The sequence below is a fragment of the Anopheles funestus genome, chromosome 2RL (assembly GCF_943734845.2).
Source record: "Anopheles funestus chromosome 2RL, idAnoFuneDA-416_04, whole genome shotgun sequence".
Lineage (NCBI taxonomy): Eukaryota > Metazoa > Arthropoda > Insecta > Diptera > Culicidae > Anopheles > Anopheles funestus.
The window spans coordinates 21,058,308-21,077,520 of record NC_064598.1 but is presented as its reverse complement, the minus strand read 5'-3'; the positions used below and the strand labels follow the sequence as shown (position 1 = coordinate 21,077,520).

Here is a 19,213-nt window from a genome sequence, read left to right as displayed (position 1 = left end):
CCCACGTTCACCGGCAAATGATTCCGATTCCGGCGCACCAAACGATCCGGGAGACGAGATTTTGCCAGTGAAGATGATGACGAATGGCCGGTTCGTGTGGTTGTTGCCCCCCCGCCACCCGAACCGAACTCCCATTCCTGCCAGGTGCTACGTGTAAGTCGACATTCGTAACGCACTGATACGCGCGTCCAATACCCTATTTCGAGCAGGTGTTCACGGTGAATGATTTCTCAATTCTCAAACCTCTGACCATCCGTCGTGACCGTTTTGATTGATCCAATATATAGCCGTTCGTATGTGCGTGTGTGTTTTTTTCCAGGAATTTTCTTTTTTCTTCCTTGCTTTGTTTCGCTTTTATTCTTTATGACCGATTTTCATTACAACAACGGCGTGAAGGAGGAACGAAAAACGATATACGGTCTACCGCAACACACCACACAAGCTTAAAAAGCGACCAGAAAAAGCGATGGCTTTTCGATCCGATTACAATCTTCCGCCCGAATCAATGTCCATATGGCTTTTGCACACACACTCACGCACTTCACACATTCACATTTCACAAAGCTCGATACGTCCTTTATTGGTTTGCGATGGTCAGTGTTTTGCTCGAGAAGTGATCAGTGGCTGACCACTCTGATGAATGATGGGCAAATGGAAATTGCTTGTCCGTTGGATGTTGATCTGTTTCTAAATGAACTAATATAACTCATATCCTTGCTTCGCTGCTCCTTATTCGGAAAAGGCACGGTGCTCCCGTTATATGGTTTAGTGGTTAGCTTATAACCATTATTCTTTTGTAAAAAATTATCAAAACATTAAACCCTTTGGTAGCATCGTGCATCAGCATCATGCATCATTTAGAAGGTACTACATACATATATGTGAATATCGTACTTTTTTGTGGTACTTTAATTCTTCTCTCGTGGGGCGGCCCGGTGGTGCTTGTGAAAAACGGCGCCCGTCCACACGGCCGGACCGGGTTCAAATCCGGGTTTATTTTTAATGCTATATCTATAGCAATACAACAAATTGCATAACATACAACATTCGACTTAAACGAAATATACTCCTTCTTGAAGAACATGAATATGACAGTTTGAGGTCAGTTTAAGCAATTCGTCAACCAATTTATGTTAATCCAACCATCCACTCATCCACTGCCTGTTCTTTTCGTTACGTTTCAGCTAAGAAAGCAAGAAAGAATCCTTTCATACACATCGTCATACAAAAAGGATAAATCTTGGCAAAAGCTATTCGCTTTTGTTCCGAATGCAATTACTACTTCAAAAAGTTCAAGCAAAACAAACACCTCAAAGAGCTTTTCTCTCGTCATTACACTCAAGAAGAAAGTGAACATTTCTCTACAAAAACCAACAAAAAACCCTTAATCCCAGACGTGTTTGCAATGATGTACCTATAATCACCTGCACCATTCTGTTTATTCTTATATTTTTCCTTCCCCAGGGGCTACCGAGATACGCAGGCAAATAAAGCACGATGGAACAGAAGCAAATTCAATTGCTTTTGCTTGTTTCGGTGAAACAACAGTCAATGAACGTTCGATGATGAGCGATTATTCGTGTTTGCAGCACTTGTAAAGGTTGTATGCAGGGGGTGAACAAGTATTTCAAAAGCAGGATTTTGAAATTAGTTACAAAACGAGTTTGATAGCAGTTGGTAGCTGGTGCATCGTGCGAACAAGCGTTCGTAGTAAGTCACATATTGTTAATACTACCCCCTGCAGCTAGTAAACGACAGTAGGAGAAGGGGGAAAAACATACACAAGACAGAACAAAGTAAAAACCTAGCAAGTGAGAGGAATATTGAACAAAGTTTATTTATAGCCTAGATCATGTTGATCGCTCGTGTTCTTGAGAATTTATCGAAGGATGTTGACTAAACCCCAGGACCTTCTTTACCCTTAGTTTCGACGTAGGAACGATGGCGTAGTTGTTTAAGAGCTGTACTAACTAGAGAGATATCCATATTGTACCAAGTAGATGGGTTGGCAAAGGGTAAACCAATGGGGAGGGTAAGGCTACTAGTGATGGTACAAAACAGAGGGGAACGATTCTCTTGAGCTGGGCCCATAGAGCAGGACCAGGCTCGACTTGTATGTTGAGGTTGTAGTTCCAAGCAACTAAGATGTTAAAGAAAGACAAAAGGTGTACAGTAAGCCGAAAGATGGACGTCACGTGTTAAGCCAGTAAGGGAAAGACGAGTGAGGGAACGGTACAAAGAAAGGAAACGAACACGAATTAAAAGAATTTTTAACAAATGTTAGGGTAATAATGGTTTAAAGCTCACATAGATGTCAGTAAAACAAACAAAAAAAATACAGCAAAACATAGTGATTTCAAAAATCGATCGATGTGTGTCTATTTGTTGTGTGTCTTCTAGCCCATTCATATCACATCCGAAATGTTACATGGAAATTCTGGTAAGATATGATTCAACTATTAACAAACAAATAAAACAGGACTTTTTACAGGTTTATGTTGAAAATATCACTTTTTAGGTTTTGTTGAAAATATCAAAATGCTGTAAATATTTCATCTTTAAATTATTCCGAAAATCAACAATATTTGCACTGTTCAATTCAATTTCTCTAGAGCATGCCCTTAATCTCTTTGAATACATTCGATAAGTTCAGTATTTTTTAAGAAGTGATTTGCATAAAAATTGAAACAGAACAACCCCTGCAATTCCCAGAAAGTGGGCCATCAAATATAAACCTCCGCATGATTTATGGATGGAAAACGTTCGGGAAACCTGTGTCAAGTGAATGGAGCTCGTATTATTTGTCTGCTAGCTTTCACGACAACCTCCACCGTTGTCGGTGTTGGGTTAAACTTATGGACTATCTTTGATTGATTCGCTTTCCTCTGTTGTTGAATTGTTACTTATTGATTTACCAATAACCTAACCAGTCCGCCGATCTTTTAATTGATAACCAACCATAGCTCTCTCTCTCTCTCTCTCTCTCTCTCTCTCTCTCTCTCTCTTTTTTTGTTGGCTCAACGACAGTTAAGGTCATGCTGGCTATTTCTGGCTTACTAAACAGTTCAGTCCTTGCTGCGGGGACTGTTCAAACACAGTTGTCCTTGCTCGTTTATCATGTTTCAGATATATGAATGAATGTCAAATCAATAGAGAAAACGGTAAACGCTGTAGATGTACTTTAATCGTTTTTAATACATATATGGGGGTCAGTACCGAAATAAATATTCCTAGTCTGTATCAGCATTCCGCAGTAATCAATCAAACTATTGGTTTCCACATATGAATTGAAACGCTAGAGCAATCGTTTCCAATCGATGGAAAAGTTCGTTCATTTGAAGGAACAATTTTTTTTTGAGAATACGACAAAAAATATATTTTTCCGTTTCGTAGCTATGGTAAAAGGACTTTGAGAATGTTTTTGTTTGTTGTGAAAAAATGTTTTGCAATTTAATGATCGCGAAGCAAGAAACTTATTAATATCAGTTATTATGTACCCGTCACGATTCAACTAAATGCAATATAGGTAACAATCTCTAGAAAAACTCATTATAAATTCATTTGCACACCCAATACCAAATACCGATTCATTATATGGCAATTTCTAAAATTATTTTAACAGCTTCTTGGAAGATGCCGATCCACACATATGGTCTCGTACAAACTTCAAAAGCGTTAACTAAATAAACACTTTTAATACTGAAATCTTCGTTAATTTGAAAATATTCATGGATGGAACGAACACCTTATATAAATAGATTGATATACGGTGAAAACGGATATTTTCCAGAAAAAAACGTTCAATCAAATACCATAAACACCCATACGATTCATTCATTATTTACATCCCAGTTTGTTCCTACGTTCGGAAACGTAAAAACCACTGGGCGTCTCCATCGGTACTTCTCTGCGCTGATGTTGGCCAATAGTGGGTGCGTGGTTCATGAATTGATTTTATACGATTTTTATTTGAAGTTTACCGGCGTGGGAAGTATCTTGAAAAGTGGGTATAAAAAAACACCACGTTTCATTTACAAATGTCCATTGAAAATATTTTCCTTCGATATAACCGGTTTTACGGTTATGAAAGTTTATAATACTTGATTTTCTCATTACTGCTCGATAGCTTATTACACCATTGAATACGCTTTCATTAAAATGGTTTTTCATGTACCCTGATTGATCCTAACACCGTCCGTAGTTTTATCGTATGATGAGCTGCTCGATCTGAACTGTTTTTTGATAGAATTTACCATTCGGCCATACCCGATAAAGGTCTCGTGGACAGTACCATCCAGTTGTGCAGGTAAGATCTCGTACCGATTTTTATGATACCGTCCGATAACGCACCCCAAAACGGTCACACAAAACAGACCGGTACGGTTCTACACCTCACTAATCGAAGCTCGGAACGATGTCCCTTGCGTCAGCAGAGTGGATTATCGCAAATTTTGCTCATCACAATCAACTCCATTAAAAGCTCTCGCTCATGGTACCACACCTTCCGTGAATTTGTTTACATCATCTTCCATAACACACACACACGCATGTAGAAAAAAAACCTAATAGCCATGTAGCGCAACCAATTCATACGAAAATGCTAACCGCAACAAAATTCAATATCGAAACCCTACTATTGAACTCTGCTCCTTTCGGACAGGGACGAGCAAATAACAAAAGTAAGAAACAAACAAAAAAAAACACCCGGGAACTGAACCGGTTTTCGTCCAGGTCGGTAAACCGCAATGTAGTCCGCAACAACCAAAGAAAAAAAAAAGGGTGTCTTCTCTATTCGAGCGAATGCAAAAACCTCATCTCGTTCGTCACGCGTGGGATTTCGGCCGTTGTGGGACTTCCCAAAAGCGAACCTTTAGTCAGTGAAAGTCAACGAGATATGGTTCACCCGCACACTGGCCGCTAGCGTACGGTTTTTTGGGGTGTTTCTTTTTTTTTTGTTCGCTCTCCAAGATAGAATATGCAAATCATATTATATCGTCACACGCGCCACAGATAAAGTCGCCCGAAACTCGAAGTGTGCCGAAACCCGGCGATCGGTAAAGTGCCAGAGTGTGGCAAGTGGGCTAGTTTCAGATAACAATCAACATAACGTTATCCGTCCGATACCGGAACCGGGACGGTGCCATCGCAGTTTAGAGCTCTGCATGTGCTACTGGCCTAACGTTCGGTAAGTTCTACCTGCCGGCTGGATGGTGTGGTTGTTGTGTTCGCAATGGCTATGGTTGGTAAGGTTTCATTCAACGCCGGCACCGGCAGGCCCTGTACTGTTTCGGTACGGCTATCATCACCGTGTCCCATCAAACCCCGGGACGGACCAGCGTTGTTTGGTTAGTGATAATCGAAAAGACATCATTTCACTACCGGTTAGCAACAGAGAACCCAACCCATCAAGAACCTGACCGTTCAGCCGTCGGGGGTTTCGGTTCGTGGACGGTTGGCAAGCAAACACATTACTACCTCATGATGTGTACAGTGTGCACAGCGACACAAAAGAACGCATCACAATGACTCTCGGTACGCTCGACATGTATGTATGCAATATTATTATACCAGAGCAGAACAAAAGAAAAAAAAGCAACCCCTTACCCCATCCCTTCAACAAGGTGTCCCACAATTATTAGAAAGTATCGTTTGGTTGTGAATTAAAATTCTTATCAATCGTGTCTGGGACGCTCTTCGTTTAGCTAGTAAATCATATTGTGCTGATTAGGAGAGAAACTTTCCGGCATCAGCATAAAGTAGGTTCTGCCCTATTAATTCAGACGTGCTCAGCTTATTCTGCTATGTTGGAGTTCGGTACTCTGCAAAAGATGCTGGCAGACGTACGATGATTCAACCAACCATGATTCGGTTTTATGAGGGGCCTTTTTTCTGAACTCATCCCAAAAGTTACGTCATGCTAATGTCCGTATGCCTGTGTGTGTGTAATTTGCGGAATATTCATGTAATTATCTAACCTTCTTTATTATAACTTATAATGCTGCGTTACGCAAATGTTAGTACTCCGGAACCGAGCGCCGGAGTTTTCGTCTACCTACAGCTAACATATGCATAACGCTATCGATTTACCGGGCGCAACGATAAAACACGATTAATCATCCGCTTCAGCTGATACACAATTTGATCTTTGAAGAAATCGCTTCCCAATAGCCTGATGTGCACCGTCACTGGGACGGCACTATAATTTCCCAGTTGTTGCATCTCATCAGAGTGCAACGATGCTTTCCGTCCGCTTCACAATAAGCTCGACTTAGAACCCGACCGGCAATAGTAAACATTCCCCGTTTTGCTGGAAGCGAAAGAAACTTCCCAGTCCACTTCAAGGTTTTATCATATCTGCACTTAGCCAATGTTTTTCTAGCTCTCGGTTCTGCATAACAACAACATGTCACAGCGAGCAGCAGACCAGTATGCAGATACGTGCTGACAGATACAATCACAAATTGGAGTGCTTTATTTCGAGATTGGATGATGCACCAGGCACGGCTGTACACTTGGCTTTCTTGGCTCACTGCCAAAAAACCCACCAGGAATGTCGTTGCATATTCCCTGCTTGCGAAGTGAACCACTTGACGGACCACCTGGCCCTATCCACAAACATGGAAGACAAGCGAAGATGGGGAAGAAATCCAATGCAACAATTTCACCGTCACAACACATACACACACATTACCCAATATGGCTAAACAAATGTGGAACAAAATGAAAGAAGATGCAGCAAGAAAAGAAAAGGTCAATCATGCACGGCCAAGTTTGGTGAATAAAGCAAAGACGACAGCAAAGTGGTCCTCGTAGGGCGGAATTATGAAAAGTTTTCCTAACTGAGCGCAAATCCAGTGTCTTTCATCGAATGCGTCCGGTTGGTTGAGGGATGAATAATGCAATGAAGTTGTAGCGTGGTTTTTGTGCCCTCACGGGGGAACTTTAGAGAATGCGCACAAACCAATGGAAATGGGTTGCGAATCCTTTAAACAGCTTACGCCAAAAGCATGCGGTTCTGCGACGTTAACTTCAATTCGTCTGCGAGTATGTGAGCTTCAGCGATTTATTCTGCATGGTACAAATGGTAAGGGACATTTTTGTATGTTAGGCTTTTAGAAATATTTTAACAATTTCTTCTTTGCAACAAGTGCTTTTTTGTTTTTTTTAAACTTATCAAAAAATACCAAAAAAAAGTGAACGAAAATTCATTTTGAAGGGCTTATTTCAGGTCCAATTTATTTTTTAGAAATAGCGAAGTCATGCAATGGATAAATACACCTCTGGCACAAGCAAATAATTAACGATTATATCCATAATTGAGCTCTTTTCCATGATCTTGACTATTAAGAAATCATACGCAACAATTATCAGAATATTTTTATTTTGTAAATTCATTCTTTTAAGTTACAAGAAATTTTATCTACAAACTATTTTAAATTCTATTTATAAGCATTTATTCGCCTTTGAGAGTTATAAATTGCAGTCGCTTTTTTATGGTCACTATTAGTTCAATCGTGCATTAACAAATCGATTATTCAAGGAAAGCGTTTCTTTACGCTAAAACAATAATTAAGAAACGCGTTCCCACTTTTTACCATACACATTTTTCTGATCAAGCAGGTGAATGAAATTTCTCAAAAGGAATGTACTTTTGCCAGTCTTCTCATTGTACTAGGAAACCAGATCCATTGTACGACCGCTTGATCCTTAAGGACGTTAACCGTTCGCACTTTTCGCAAAAAACGCAAAATGACGAAAGCATGTTGACGGTGACGAATATCATAAACACCTGTCTGCGACGGTGAAATCTCACCTCATCATCAGTACTTTTCCGTCACGCATCGGTCCACCAGAATGCTACCGCGTGTGTGTATGTTGTGGCACGGTGGCACGAAAATCTTGGCCTCGTTTATCGCCTCGACACGCGCCATCGGGGCACGCGAAGCTCGGTTTGTTTTGATCGCGACCCACCCGTCTGGCACATGGTCGGGGTCGCCACATCGGACAAATCTCGTCCGACCAAATCGTTATCACCAAGCCGAGGACGACGACGACGACTAAGCGTGTTGTGGGATAAAAATATCATCACCAGTTCGCAAAACGGTTGCACCGTGACCGTGGGGATTAGCTAGATAACAGGGTATGCTTCGTTAGTGCGAAGTGTGCCACAATTGGCGCAGCATCTTCTGCTTCCAGTAATCGAGCAAGTGTTGCACGCGTACGGTCCACCAGGCCGTGAACGATGAACGATTCGTTGGTGTCGGCGATATCGCCTCCCGCCTAAATAAGGCGAACTTAAAATTTCCCTTACCGGTGTGCCGTGGATAGTGAACAATCCACCCGATCGTTGTAGGACGACGGTGGCGTTTGAGAAACAATTTGAAAATTACGCATCGTATTGCTCCGAAACATAGCGCCAGTGTTAATCGAAACGGAACGAGCAACATCAAACGCATCCCGACGTCATGGAACCGTCAAAGGAGAAACACTCTAAAGTGATAGAAATCAATGTCCCGACGGATGTCACTGTACGGGAAGGAAGTAAGTGTACGGTGTTGAGGCTTCATGTTGCCGATCACGTTGTGAGAAGAGTTTAAAGCCACTGGTGCCGACAGCTGATGAACGTAATCGTAACATTAAAGTCTGTAGCCTTATGCTGGTGGTGGTGGCGACATTAATGCTGCCATTTTAGATTGTGCCATATTCGCGTTCAACGACCCTTGCCTAATTCTAATTAGCTACGCCCAGCTTGAGAGCTTTAGGCACTTTCGTTGCGATAGACAATCGGCTGGATTGCATTGAAGTACCCGTTTGCGTACGGTTCGCAACCTTTTCCTAGATCAAATTTTGCCACCTCGTAGAAGAATTGATTAAGCTGTACTTAATTTTAGTAATTTTGTTCTTGTTTCAAACAATTAATTGTGAATAACTAGACCCGCATATTAGTTTCAAAAGACCTCCGGATGAGAACCATTTTTAATCGTTATATTTAACAATAATTGTATCCTTCCGGATGTTTTGTGTAGACATTAAATACAACAATGATTAATATTTCATACCGTTTCACTGTTATGATGTAGCATAAGGGTAACAAATTGTGCCATAAGTTTTAACGTCGGTAACCTAACCAGTTAGCCAATATTGTAAAAGTTGGTTTTGCAGCACACTCGCTCGTAGTGCATCTGTGGCTAGGAACCGAGCGGTAGGGAAACCCGACCTTTCGACCAGATGAGAGTTTGCAAAAATTAATTCTCATCTAGTGTGGCGGCACACCACGCCCATGTACGAGAGTACACTGTTACCCGGCGTGCCAGGGTTAATAAACAGTTTATTATTAAAAGCTTCACTTCATCGTTCTCTTCCCCCCCTGTTTGGGGTGCAACAGTGAATGCACCGGCCGATTTCGAGACGGCCATTGCCGCGACTGGGTATGGTCGCTTTAACTACCTTCTGCTGCTGGTAGCGATGCCCTGCTGCATGACGACCGTGTTCGAGACGACCACCATGTCTTACGTGTTGCCGAGCGCCGAATGTGACCTGAACCTTTCGCTAGCGGACAAGGGCATGCTGAATGCCATCACCTACACTGGTAAGCAACGGCGGGTTGACTAACAAGCAGCAACCAATTTGCTAGTGCTGACTAAAGCCGACTTGCAACGGGCTTGATTGTTTCACTTTCTTTTCCTTCCGTGTACGAGGTTGACCATTTTGTGCTTGCATTTGCAGGAATGATAACATCCGCCTTCCTTTGGGGCTTCCTGTCCGATACGTACGGCCGGAAACGGTTGCTCGTCGTGGGCTTCCTGCTGGACAGCACCTTTAACGTGCTGTGCGCCCTCAGCCAGAACATGGTGGCCATAATGGTTTTCAAATTTATGGGTGGCTTTGTGTAAGTAGCTCGCTCCTTCTCACACGGGGTTAGGGATTTTCTTTTGGCGCGAATGCGAGAAAAACGGTGAGTGTGTTCATATTATAGTAGAGTTAGCAGATAATCTGTGTGATATGGAAATTAACCGCATGCATGCTAGTGTGCTAATGTCGTGGCACTGTCGTGGCGAATGTAATGTCACCACCTCTTTCCTTCCTAACTCCTCTCACCTCCCTCTCATCCTCTTTCATCGACTGACGGGGGGCATTTAAACCAATTTCACAATCATCTGTTAATGCTTATGGTAAAGGTGCTTTTAACGAACGATTCGTGACGCAATTAAATTGCTGCCAAGGAGGTTGTGGTACCAAACACCGTTACACTGGTAAAGCGAACACCCGATAGCAAGGTTTTTTGCTATTTGTGTACCTTAAGCAAGTGTCAGGAAAGAGAGTGATGGAGCCATTAAACTGTGTGAAACGTGAAAAGCAGTAAATAAGAGGAAACGCTACTAACACGTACAGCTTAACGGAAGTCATGAAACGGAATACACTGAAAACCATTTCCTCGATCATACTCAAGAACAACAGTGGCAACGGATGGAATCAAAACAAAACAACGAAAAAAGCGAAAAATCTTATCTTAAAACTCTCGGTTGTCGGTTGTTGACAGGAAGTGACAACAACCAAAAAGAAAAAAAATGAGACTAACACACCATGAACCCGAGGATTTTATTCTTGCAAGATGAAAACGTATTAAATTCGCTTCGCTTTCAATAAAAAAAATAATCCCGAAGAAAGTCAATCGATTTCGACGTTTGATGAGTGCCTCCTACTCCTCCTCCTTCTCTCCCCTACTTTTCCCTCCTTTTCCCCACAAACGCCTTCATTTTATTGCTTCTATTGTGTATGGGATGGAAGCAAAAGTTTTTCACGACAATCCAACCGTGATTAAATGTCATCGGATCGGCACAAGGTAACCAGACAAAAAACTCGGCCACGAGATTCAATCGTTCCCCACGAGTAAATTCACCATGGCGTGGATTTTGTGGCGAGTGTAAGAATAATGGTGGCAAAAGTAAACGTAATTTATAGCAAAATGCTATAAAAGGCCATGAGTACTTCCGTGTACGTAAGCGTGCTTCAGATGCGGAAGTAGATATGACCCGTTTTGTCAGTAGGACGAAATCATCAAGCGCTAATGTGTGTGGCCGTTTGCATTTCCATCTAACGAAAGCTCACTTTTTCCTCGTGTGCGTGTGTGTTTTTCTCCAGCATCTGTGGACCGTTTGCCGTACTGATGGCGTATCTGTCCGAGTTTCACAGCTTGCAGCATCGATCCCGCGTGATGATAGTGCTGGGAGTGTTTTACAGTGCTGCGAACATGCTGCTGCCCGCCCTGGCCTGGCTGATCATACCACAGCCGTGGAATCTGGTGCTCGGTGACGGTATACTCGGTAAGTAGCTTCCGTACCGACATTTGACCATCATTACCATCCATGCATCGCTGGCCGTGTTTGCTAACGCTGTTTGACCGAGCCAAGACCTTCTGTGGGGCTGGAGGGTGAGACTAAGAATGGGTGAGGGGGTAGAGAAGGATTAGTTTAAAGCTGATGGGGGAAAAACCCCCGTTCTAAAGTGTTCTGTGTGTTTGAAGGAAGTGATTGCCCACAGTCTGCTTCCATTTGGATTATCGTAGTGACTTTTGCCGAATCACAGCCAAACATTTCGGAGGATTGAAAATTTTGCTAAGTGACCTCCTCCTCTCCCTTCAAAGGGGTAGAAAGCAAGATGGAAAAGCTACCCAAAATGGACACGATGTTTGTCCAAAAGCTTCTTTTTTTTACTAACCATTAATGGTAATGGTTAGTAAAGGCTGTAGTATGGAAATTGTTACACGATGTAAATATTGAGCTTTTGTCTATGTAAAGCTTTACATTTCCAACCACTTGCTGCGATATTCAAGTTTTCCATCATGATTAAAAGATGTGTCATGTTTGCAAACATTTTTTTTTATCTCAAACCATCACCTCACACAGTGCCGTAACAATTTATGGCAATATTAATTTCTTCCCCAAAACCCTTCCACAATTATTGTTGGCACTTTAAAGAATCCTCTTACACATTATCGTTCGCTCGAGGCCATTAAGCGCGGGGAGTTTCACAACTCAAAACGGGCACGTATCAAACACTTTCCTAGATATAGCACCATTTGCTCAATGATGTACCGAACGAGACCCAAGGCAACGAAGCTTTATTGCCTAGCTCCGCGCCAAACCGGGGTGGGTGAGGGAGTTTTTTTTGGCTCAATTTCCGACAAGCTACTGGCAACCACCCACCAGGGGAGAACCACAGTCACCTGAGCGTTGCGTCCTAACTCGCAGGACGAATTGAATTACCGGGTGAATATAGCAAATAAAATACAAAACAACAACAAAAACAGACAACAAGCAGACGGACGAACCCAATAACGAAATAAAGATAAAACGGCCGTTGCCGTTTATCAGACTGTGCCCGGGTGCTACCGTTTCCACGGCTGCTGCTGCTGCTGCTGCTAATGAAACGAGCTAAATATCCAATCAAGTGATTCGTGGAATACGACTCCGATCGGCTTGGGTTCGATGGGTTCGACGATGGTGTAAGCGCCAGGTGAAGAAATTGATTTCGTGCACAGTCCATATTCGGCAGTTTCCGGTGTTCCCGTTTTTCCGCTTTGAGTGAGCTACTTATAAATCGATTTTGCTACCGTTTGGCGGAAATGATCACTCGGAACCGATCGTTGTGTAATCGCTACTTTTTGCTCGAAGAACGCGATAGCAGAAAACACTTTGTGCACGGTGAGCTGTTCCGCTTATTGGAGCTCGTTTGTTCGAGGAAGAGAAAAAAAACTCAAAAGTTTAATACAATCAATGAGCAAGAGTGCAAAAAATAATGAAAGTAATATGAAGCTGCTACAAAAAAACAGAAGAAATCACTTCAAAATTCCTAAACTACTTGTCTCAATTTTCTTGTGTCTAAATATAGCATTTCCATTAAAATCTGTCAAAAAGCTTTCACGCGTAAAGCTTAACCCAAACGTGTAAGGAAGCAATCATTAGTCCCGGAATCAACACTTCATTTCCATTGCTACGATTGTAGACACTTTACCTTGTTCGTTCTGGTGCTCGTGTCTTGTCAGCTTCCCGGAAGTGTCAATCTGACGGACCTACGGCTAAGCGAATCTTTGTAGTCTAATTAGTGCTGATTATGCCTTCCACTTTCACTTTCACTTTCACTTGAAATTAAAAGTAACCCAACACAACACAAGTACCGTATGTTCCGCTTATCCCACAATCATGATGAAGAGTTTTATCCGAAGGTTTTTGAGGAGACTCGAAACACTTTTCAACCGTACCGTGGTGCTTGAGCACCAAACTAGGGCAAACACCGGTTTTGTCGGAACGAAGTCTCCGACTCGTACGAGTGTATTAGGATGTAAATTGAATTCTAATCAACAGTGACACACTTAGCACTTTGGGTGCACTTGCCAAATCCCCGGAACCGCGTGTGGAATATTTAATTTACCTGTGCGCCACCGTGGTGTGATGGCGCAATTGAATTTCCCTTTTGCCAGGGATGAGCCTATTGAGTTATGGGTAGGGCGTATGCTAAACGCTTAGCTGTTACGTTGGTACAATGGTCGCCGTTATACCCAGGGCATGGCAACCCGAGCCCATATTTGTGTCGCATTACGTCGTCACCAACCGGCAGCTGATGTTTTCACCTCGACATACCGATTTAGGCTAATCAAAAGGGGCATTAGCCGTAGTTGCAGGCACCGGGTTGACAAATGGCATTTATTGCTCAGTCTCACTAGAACACATACGAGCGAAGATCACACCGTTGTAATGCCCTTTTCCCTTACATCTGCAGAACTACATTCGTGGCAGATTTTCATAGCCGTCAGTTGCCTGCCGGGTGTGCTGAGCGGTATCAGCGTGATGTTTCTACCCGAGAGTCCCAAGTTTCTCATGTCCAAGGGGCAGAACGAACGAGCGATGGCCATTTTCCGGCGCTTGTACACCATCAACACCGGGGGCCGGCAAGACTTTCCGGTAAGTAGCACAAAGGTGAGGGCTTCAACCCTCACCCCCAATTGCATTGAGCGATATGGACGGTTTCCGTTTGCTTACTTCCTTTCGTGAATGCGATTCAGATCAACGAGCTGGTGGATGAGGTACGGCTGGTAGGATCAAGCATCGAACCGACGTCCGGTAAACAACAACCATCATCCGCCAAAGCCACACCCGCGTCCGGCAATGGTGGTGTAGGTGAAGGATTCCGCCAGCTAGGGATTATGTTCCGGAAGCCACATCTGAAGAATGCCTGCCTGGTGTACGGTATCCAGTTCGGTATACTGCTCGGGTAGGTCGGATGACTCGGTTGTGTTGTACTAGCCCCTATTACCTTTTTGCCTACACTTTCCCTCCATATCTCCCTATTTCTAGGTTAAACACATTCCGGCTCTGGGTACCACAGCTTTTCACCATCATTGAGGAGTATGAGCACGAACTGCTACCCACCGATGGAACGGCACCATCGTTAGCCAGTGAGGCAACGCTTTGCGAAATGTTAGCCTATAAGGTCAACAAAACCGAGCAGTTACAGCAACAGTGGCTCGAGCACGACGTCTCTAGAGCACTTCACGGACCCGAACCGGTCGCTATGGAGCCGCTGGACGATGTCTTCAAGTGCACCGCGGTACGGGTTTTACTGTTTAGTGGAGCCATCAAGCGGTGGCATCAAGATGCAACGCTGATTGACAGGGCTTTTCATCGCTCTATTAGTTGACCTTTCACTTCATTATGGTGCAGCTTTGTTACAGTGTCAAGTAGACAAATTGCTTCTAGCCTATCCATTTCTGTTTTTACTACATCGATCGTTTAAATTTTTCCCTTTTACTAAAATTTGTAACAACCAAAAAGTAAATTGTTTAACATCCCTGTATTGGTTCCTGCTCGCAACGGTAGCCCTCACTAACATCCGGTTTATCTTGTTGTCTTTCTCGGATCTCGAACAAACGCCCGGAACGCATCATCGCAGACAACCGAGGGCCGGGTCTATCTGTACTCATTAATCATCGGATGCGTCGGCATCGGAGCGTACGCCGTTACGACCATCATGATTAATTCTATCGGCAACCGGAACATACTCAGTAAGTGTTTGGCAGTCGGCATTTGGCTGCGATGCTCATTTAGTGCGTTTCAATGTTCAGCCTCTTCCCATGCTTGATTGAGCCGGTTTCGAGGGTTTGTGTGATTGTACCACTACTGTCCAGTGTACCATTACCATCTAGCGAGTTAGTTCGTTCGTTCGTTCTTTCCACTAACCACATGCCTAAATTGGCAGACGATGCCACACTGTCTTGGAATTTCAATCGCCACTTAATGTGCTTTTCTACAGACGGCGAATTTTTTTTTTCTTTCCTTCCTCACTTCCTTTGCACACTATCAAGCCTTGAAATAGTAAAAAAAAATTCTCCATACATTTTAGTGACAAAAAAGAAGTAATTTATACAATCGTGTTTCATCAGGCCAGACAGAACGATGCAGACGGCCGTGAAACTTAAACTTGATAATATATTTCACATCTTCTTTTTTTCGGCGTCAGTCACATTTCACGCATCAAATGGTGACAATACAATTTGGTAATGCTTTTCATACAGCATGCAACAAACAAAAAAGGTGCAAAATATTTCACCCATCGCATCATATAACAAACAGTCAAAAACAAAGCAAAAAGCAAAGTTCAGCCAAAGTTAATTTGTCTCATTTTGAATAATTTTTCCCATTTTCCGTTTCCTCTTTCATTTGCATTAATTATTGCCATTTCGGTGCCAGTACGCTTATTGGCCAAAACGGAAAATGGAAAACAAACATTGGACGGTTTGCACGAAAAGGCATTCGATAGCAGACAAACAGCAACACTCTACTGTCCGAATCTGATGTCACATCTGTGTTTTTATTTAATTTGTACTGTTCATTTCATCCTGGTCCGTGAGTCGATTGTTTTTTTTTTTTTGCGAACATCGTTCTGTCCTGGGTTGATAATTTTCATTCAATAATCGATCGATTCTACCAACGGCGGAAAGATAAAGCATACGTTCGAAGCACATAAATCGGTTTTTTAAGTTGTAAACGTTTCCTTTCAACAATCTCAAGCATGCTGACGTAAAATGATGGCGTCTTTTTTTCAAAAACAAAACCCCATAAATCAAACTTTGTTTTCGTTCTTTTTTTTCGTCAATATACAAACTACATACATATGTATTCATCCACCTAACCACGTTATCTTTAAGAAAAATGTGGCTTTTTCGAAGAAAATTCGTTTGCTATTGTTTATGTTTTAACCACGTCGAATGATTTTCTTCGGAATTTACGAAGTGCCTGTTGAATAACGACTGACTTATGTATTTGGCCAACTCAAACATTGGGATGGAAACTCCCTCCAACAACAACCATCGGTCTAGTTTTGTGGGGGAAGGGAGAGCGATACTTGCTCAACAGTTTCGGAGTGATTGATTCGACAAATCCAATATTGCAATTCTTCTGTTCCAGGAATAAAAATGCTTTTCCAAAAAAAAAATGAGCAAAAAAAAACAAAAAATTTGAACAAAGTTTTTGTATTCCCTTTACTTGCACTTTTTAAAGCTCACCCTGACATGAAGAGTTTAACAATAATTGAATATGTCTCATAACTCACAACAATCTAACCTTCTTTGACGCAACATTAATATTTTCCAATTAAAGTATAGTTCGATTGGAATCGAACCCGTTTTCTTGTGTAAGCATTTTAAGCGGTCATTCCCTTTCACGTCCAAAACAGCCATTTGTACTGCTTTTGTAACCCTTCACCAATTTACTGCACGGCAACAGATCGCTTGTCAAATACTACACATATCGTGTCAATCAAAACGAAGAAAGCTCTACCAATATCCCTGCTTTATCGAAAGCAGTAACATTCGAGCACAATCAACGTAACCGCACACGCAACACCGCGCAAGAAGATTTTGCCAGAAGAGTAAATCAATTTTGCAGACGGGTTTTTAACGATGGAGAGAGGGATGGTGGATTCTGAAAAAAAAACACCCCTTTTATGTGGAGCTAGGGGCTGTGATTCGGCACAAATGGCAAATGCCCAGTGCGCGGTGCCAGGAAAAACCATTGCGGCTTTTTGCAGCTGCTTTGTAAATCACGTAGCACGATTTTAGCACAAAACACCACGGGGCAAAAGGTTAAGGAAAGTTGATGTTCGTTGGAAAATCTTACCACCTTTGTGTGCATGCTTTGGTGTGTACGTGCTGTCGCGAAGATGTCACCGAGTGAAAGTTTTTCCTCCCGTCTGGGGTGGGAAAGCTTGCGCTATGTGGTAAACAACATACGTCAACACTTTAAGAACGTTTTCCTTGTGCCATTTTCAAGACTACACAGGTATGCAGAACGGGTGTTTGTATGGCTTTATTTAGCCGGCAGCTCTCAAGTCGGGGTCAGGGAGCAGTGGGGGCGACAAATCGGTATCGGAACAGAACGTAGCTGGCGGGTAGCCGAGTATGATTTAGTGCGTCTATTAGCATCCATAACGGACACATTAATCCAACCCACGGAACGCTCCCAATCGCTCAATAGCTTCTCATTTGACGTTTCGTATTTCTACAGCGTACGGATTGCTGCTGGCCGGTTCGAGCGGTACCGCCCTATACTGGGCCCGAAGCTCACTCGTAACGCTGATCCTATCGTCCTGCTACATCACCATCTGCAGCATAGCATCGACGGCCCTGGTTGGAGCCGTTGTCGCCATGTTTCCCACATCGATGAGGTCAGTAATCGGAGCATTTTAAGGAAGGGGACACCCAAAAATGCTGCCACATTTGTACGTGTACGGTCGATTATATGGTTCTTCGTTTCTTTTCTTTTTCTGGTTTGGTGCTCGCCCTTTCGCATTCTCTAACCCGGTTGTGGTTACCATTTTCTTCACGGAACGTGCGACTGGTTCACAGGACAATGGTGGTTTCGCTAACGATGATGTTTGGCCGTACGGGTTCGATCATCGGCAATGTCATGTTTCCGTATCTGATGGCGCTCGGGTGTTTGCCACCGTTTGTCATGATCGGTGCCATTGTGATAGGTAAGTTATGGGCGGGTAGCGTTAATGCACCATTCAAACATACACACACACACAGACAGAGATAAAATCACTTTTGTTCTTGATTGTTCTATTGCTTTTGTAACAGCTGTTGCCATGGTATCTCGCTTGTTGCCGCGCACGGTCAAAAAACCGCTCCAATAATTAAACCCTGCAGGCCCGCGGGAACGGCTAAAAGCTCGGATATAATTGCTCAATCAATATTAAAAACCAACACGGGGAGAAATTATCCGTACACAAAACGGGAGAAGCTAATTGGTATACATTAACGCAGCTCCTCACAACCGCAAACTCCGACCGTCCATTAAACGGCAAACGTATCAATGCTGCGCGTATCATTAAATCGTAAGAATAAACAAGGAAAGGAACGTTTTTGAGCAACATCACGTACTGTCAATATGGTCATTGCAAATAAAAGTGATTAGGCGCACATTATTTTAATTTTGCCATCATAAATACAACAAGCTTCTTCCATTCAAAATGGAGTTTCTTTATCATAACTTCCTATTGATCTAGGTCAGGATAGAGAGAAAAAAATCGTTCAGCATCAGCTTGTGGTGTTATAAAATCAATTTGAACTTTTGAAGCAATATTTGTCAGATCGTTGCGCAAAGAAATACATTGAGCGAATACACACTCGAGCTTAAATAGGTTTGAATAAATGTTGATTAAAAAATTTAATTCAAAATAGTTATTCCTTGAACTATTTTTTGAATTGAAAGAAAACGAATTTAACAAACAAGCTTACAAAATGTATGTACTAAGCTGAGAAAAATAACGAAAAGATACAGAGAAATAAATTTCTAATATTATTTGTAAAATTTACATAAAATTGTTTTGTAAATTAAATTATAAAATTATCATATAAGGTACAATTATTTAATTTTTAGTTAATTTTGATTATTTAATAATCAGGATACAATTTACAATTTTGGGGCGGTCCGGTGGTGCATGTGATAAACGGCGCCAGTCCACACGGCCGGACCGGGTTCATATCCCATCCGGACCGTTCCCTCGTAGCAAGGACTGACTATCCGGCTACGTGGTAAAATAAGTCTAGTAAGCCAGAAATGGCCGGCGTGACCTGTAAGGTCGTTAAGCCAAGAAGAAGAAGATACAATTTACAATGCTTTAAAGATCTTTTCTTCTTTGAGCTGCGAAAGCG

General features: G+C 42.5%; 1 protein-coding gene and 1 long non-coding RNA gene across 2 annotated transcripts; both read left to right on the top strand.

Annotated features, from left to right (window-relative positions):
• Positions 1-5: 5 nt before the first annotated feature.
• Positions 6-2,367, top strand: LOC125765280 (uncharacterized). Its single transcript, XR_007418533.1, has 2 exons — positions 6-153; positions 1,465-2,367. It is a non-coding gene; the product is annotated as an uncharacterized LOC125765280 (long non-coding RNA).
• Positions 2,368-8,137: 5,770 nt separating this feature from the next.
• On the top strand, positions 8,138-18,529 carry LOC125763071 (synaptic vesicle glycoprotein 2C-like). The gene is made up of 11 exons (XM_049425869.1): positions 8,138-8,541; positions 9,386-9,589; positions 9,727-9,889; positions 11,143-11,324; positions 13,780-13,961; positions 14,063-14,271; positions 14,355-14,607; positions 14,950-15,061; positions 17,562-17,721; positions 17,903-18,030; positions 18,137-18,529. Exons 1-11 carry the CDS (start codon positions 8,466-8,468, stop codon positions 18,190-18,192), a joined length of 1,725 nt encoding a protein of 574 aa, XP_049281826.1. The 5' UTR covers positions 8,138-8,465; the 3' UTR covers positions 18,193-18,529.
• Positions 18,530-19,213: the final 684 nt, after the last annotated feature.

What these genes read in the sequence shown, in the direction of transcription:
- LOC125763071 (XM_049425869.1), top strand. Translation starts at nt 8,466, where the DNA reads ATGGAACCGTCAAAGGAGAAACACTCTAAAGTGATAGAAATCAATGTC. An exon ending in AAATTTATGGGTGGCTTTGT is followed by an intron (nt 9,890 to 11,142) that starts GTAAGTAGCTCG and finishes GTTTTTCTCCAG; the next exon opens with CATCTGTGGACCGTTTGCCG. An exon ending in CAGTTCGGTATACTGCTCGG is followed by an intron (nt 14,272 to 14,354) that starts GTAGGTCGGATG and finishes CCCTATTTCTAG; the next exon opens with GTTAAACACATTCCGGCTCT.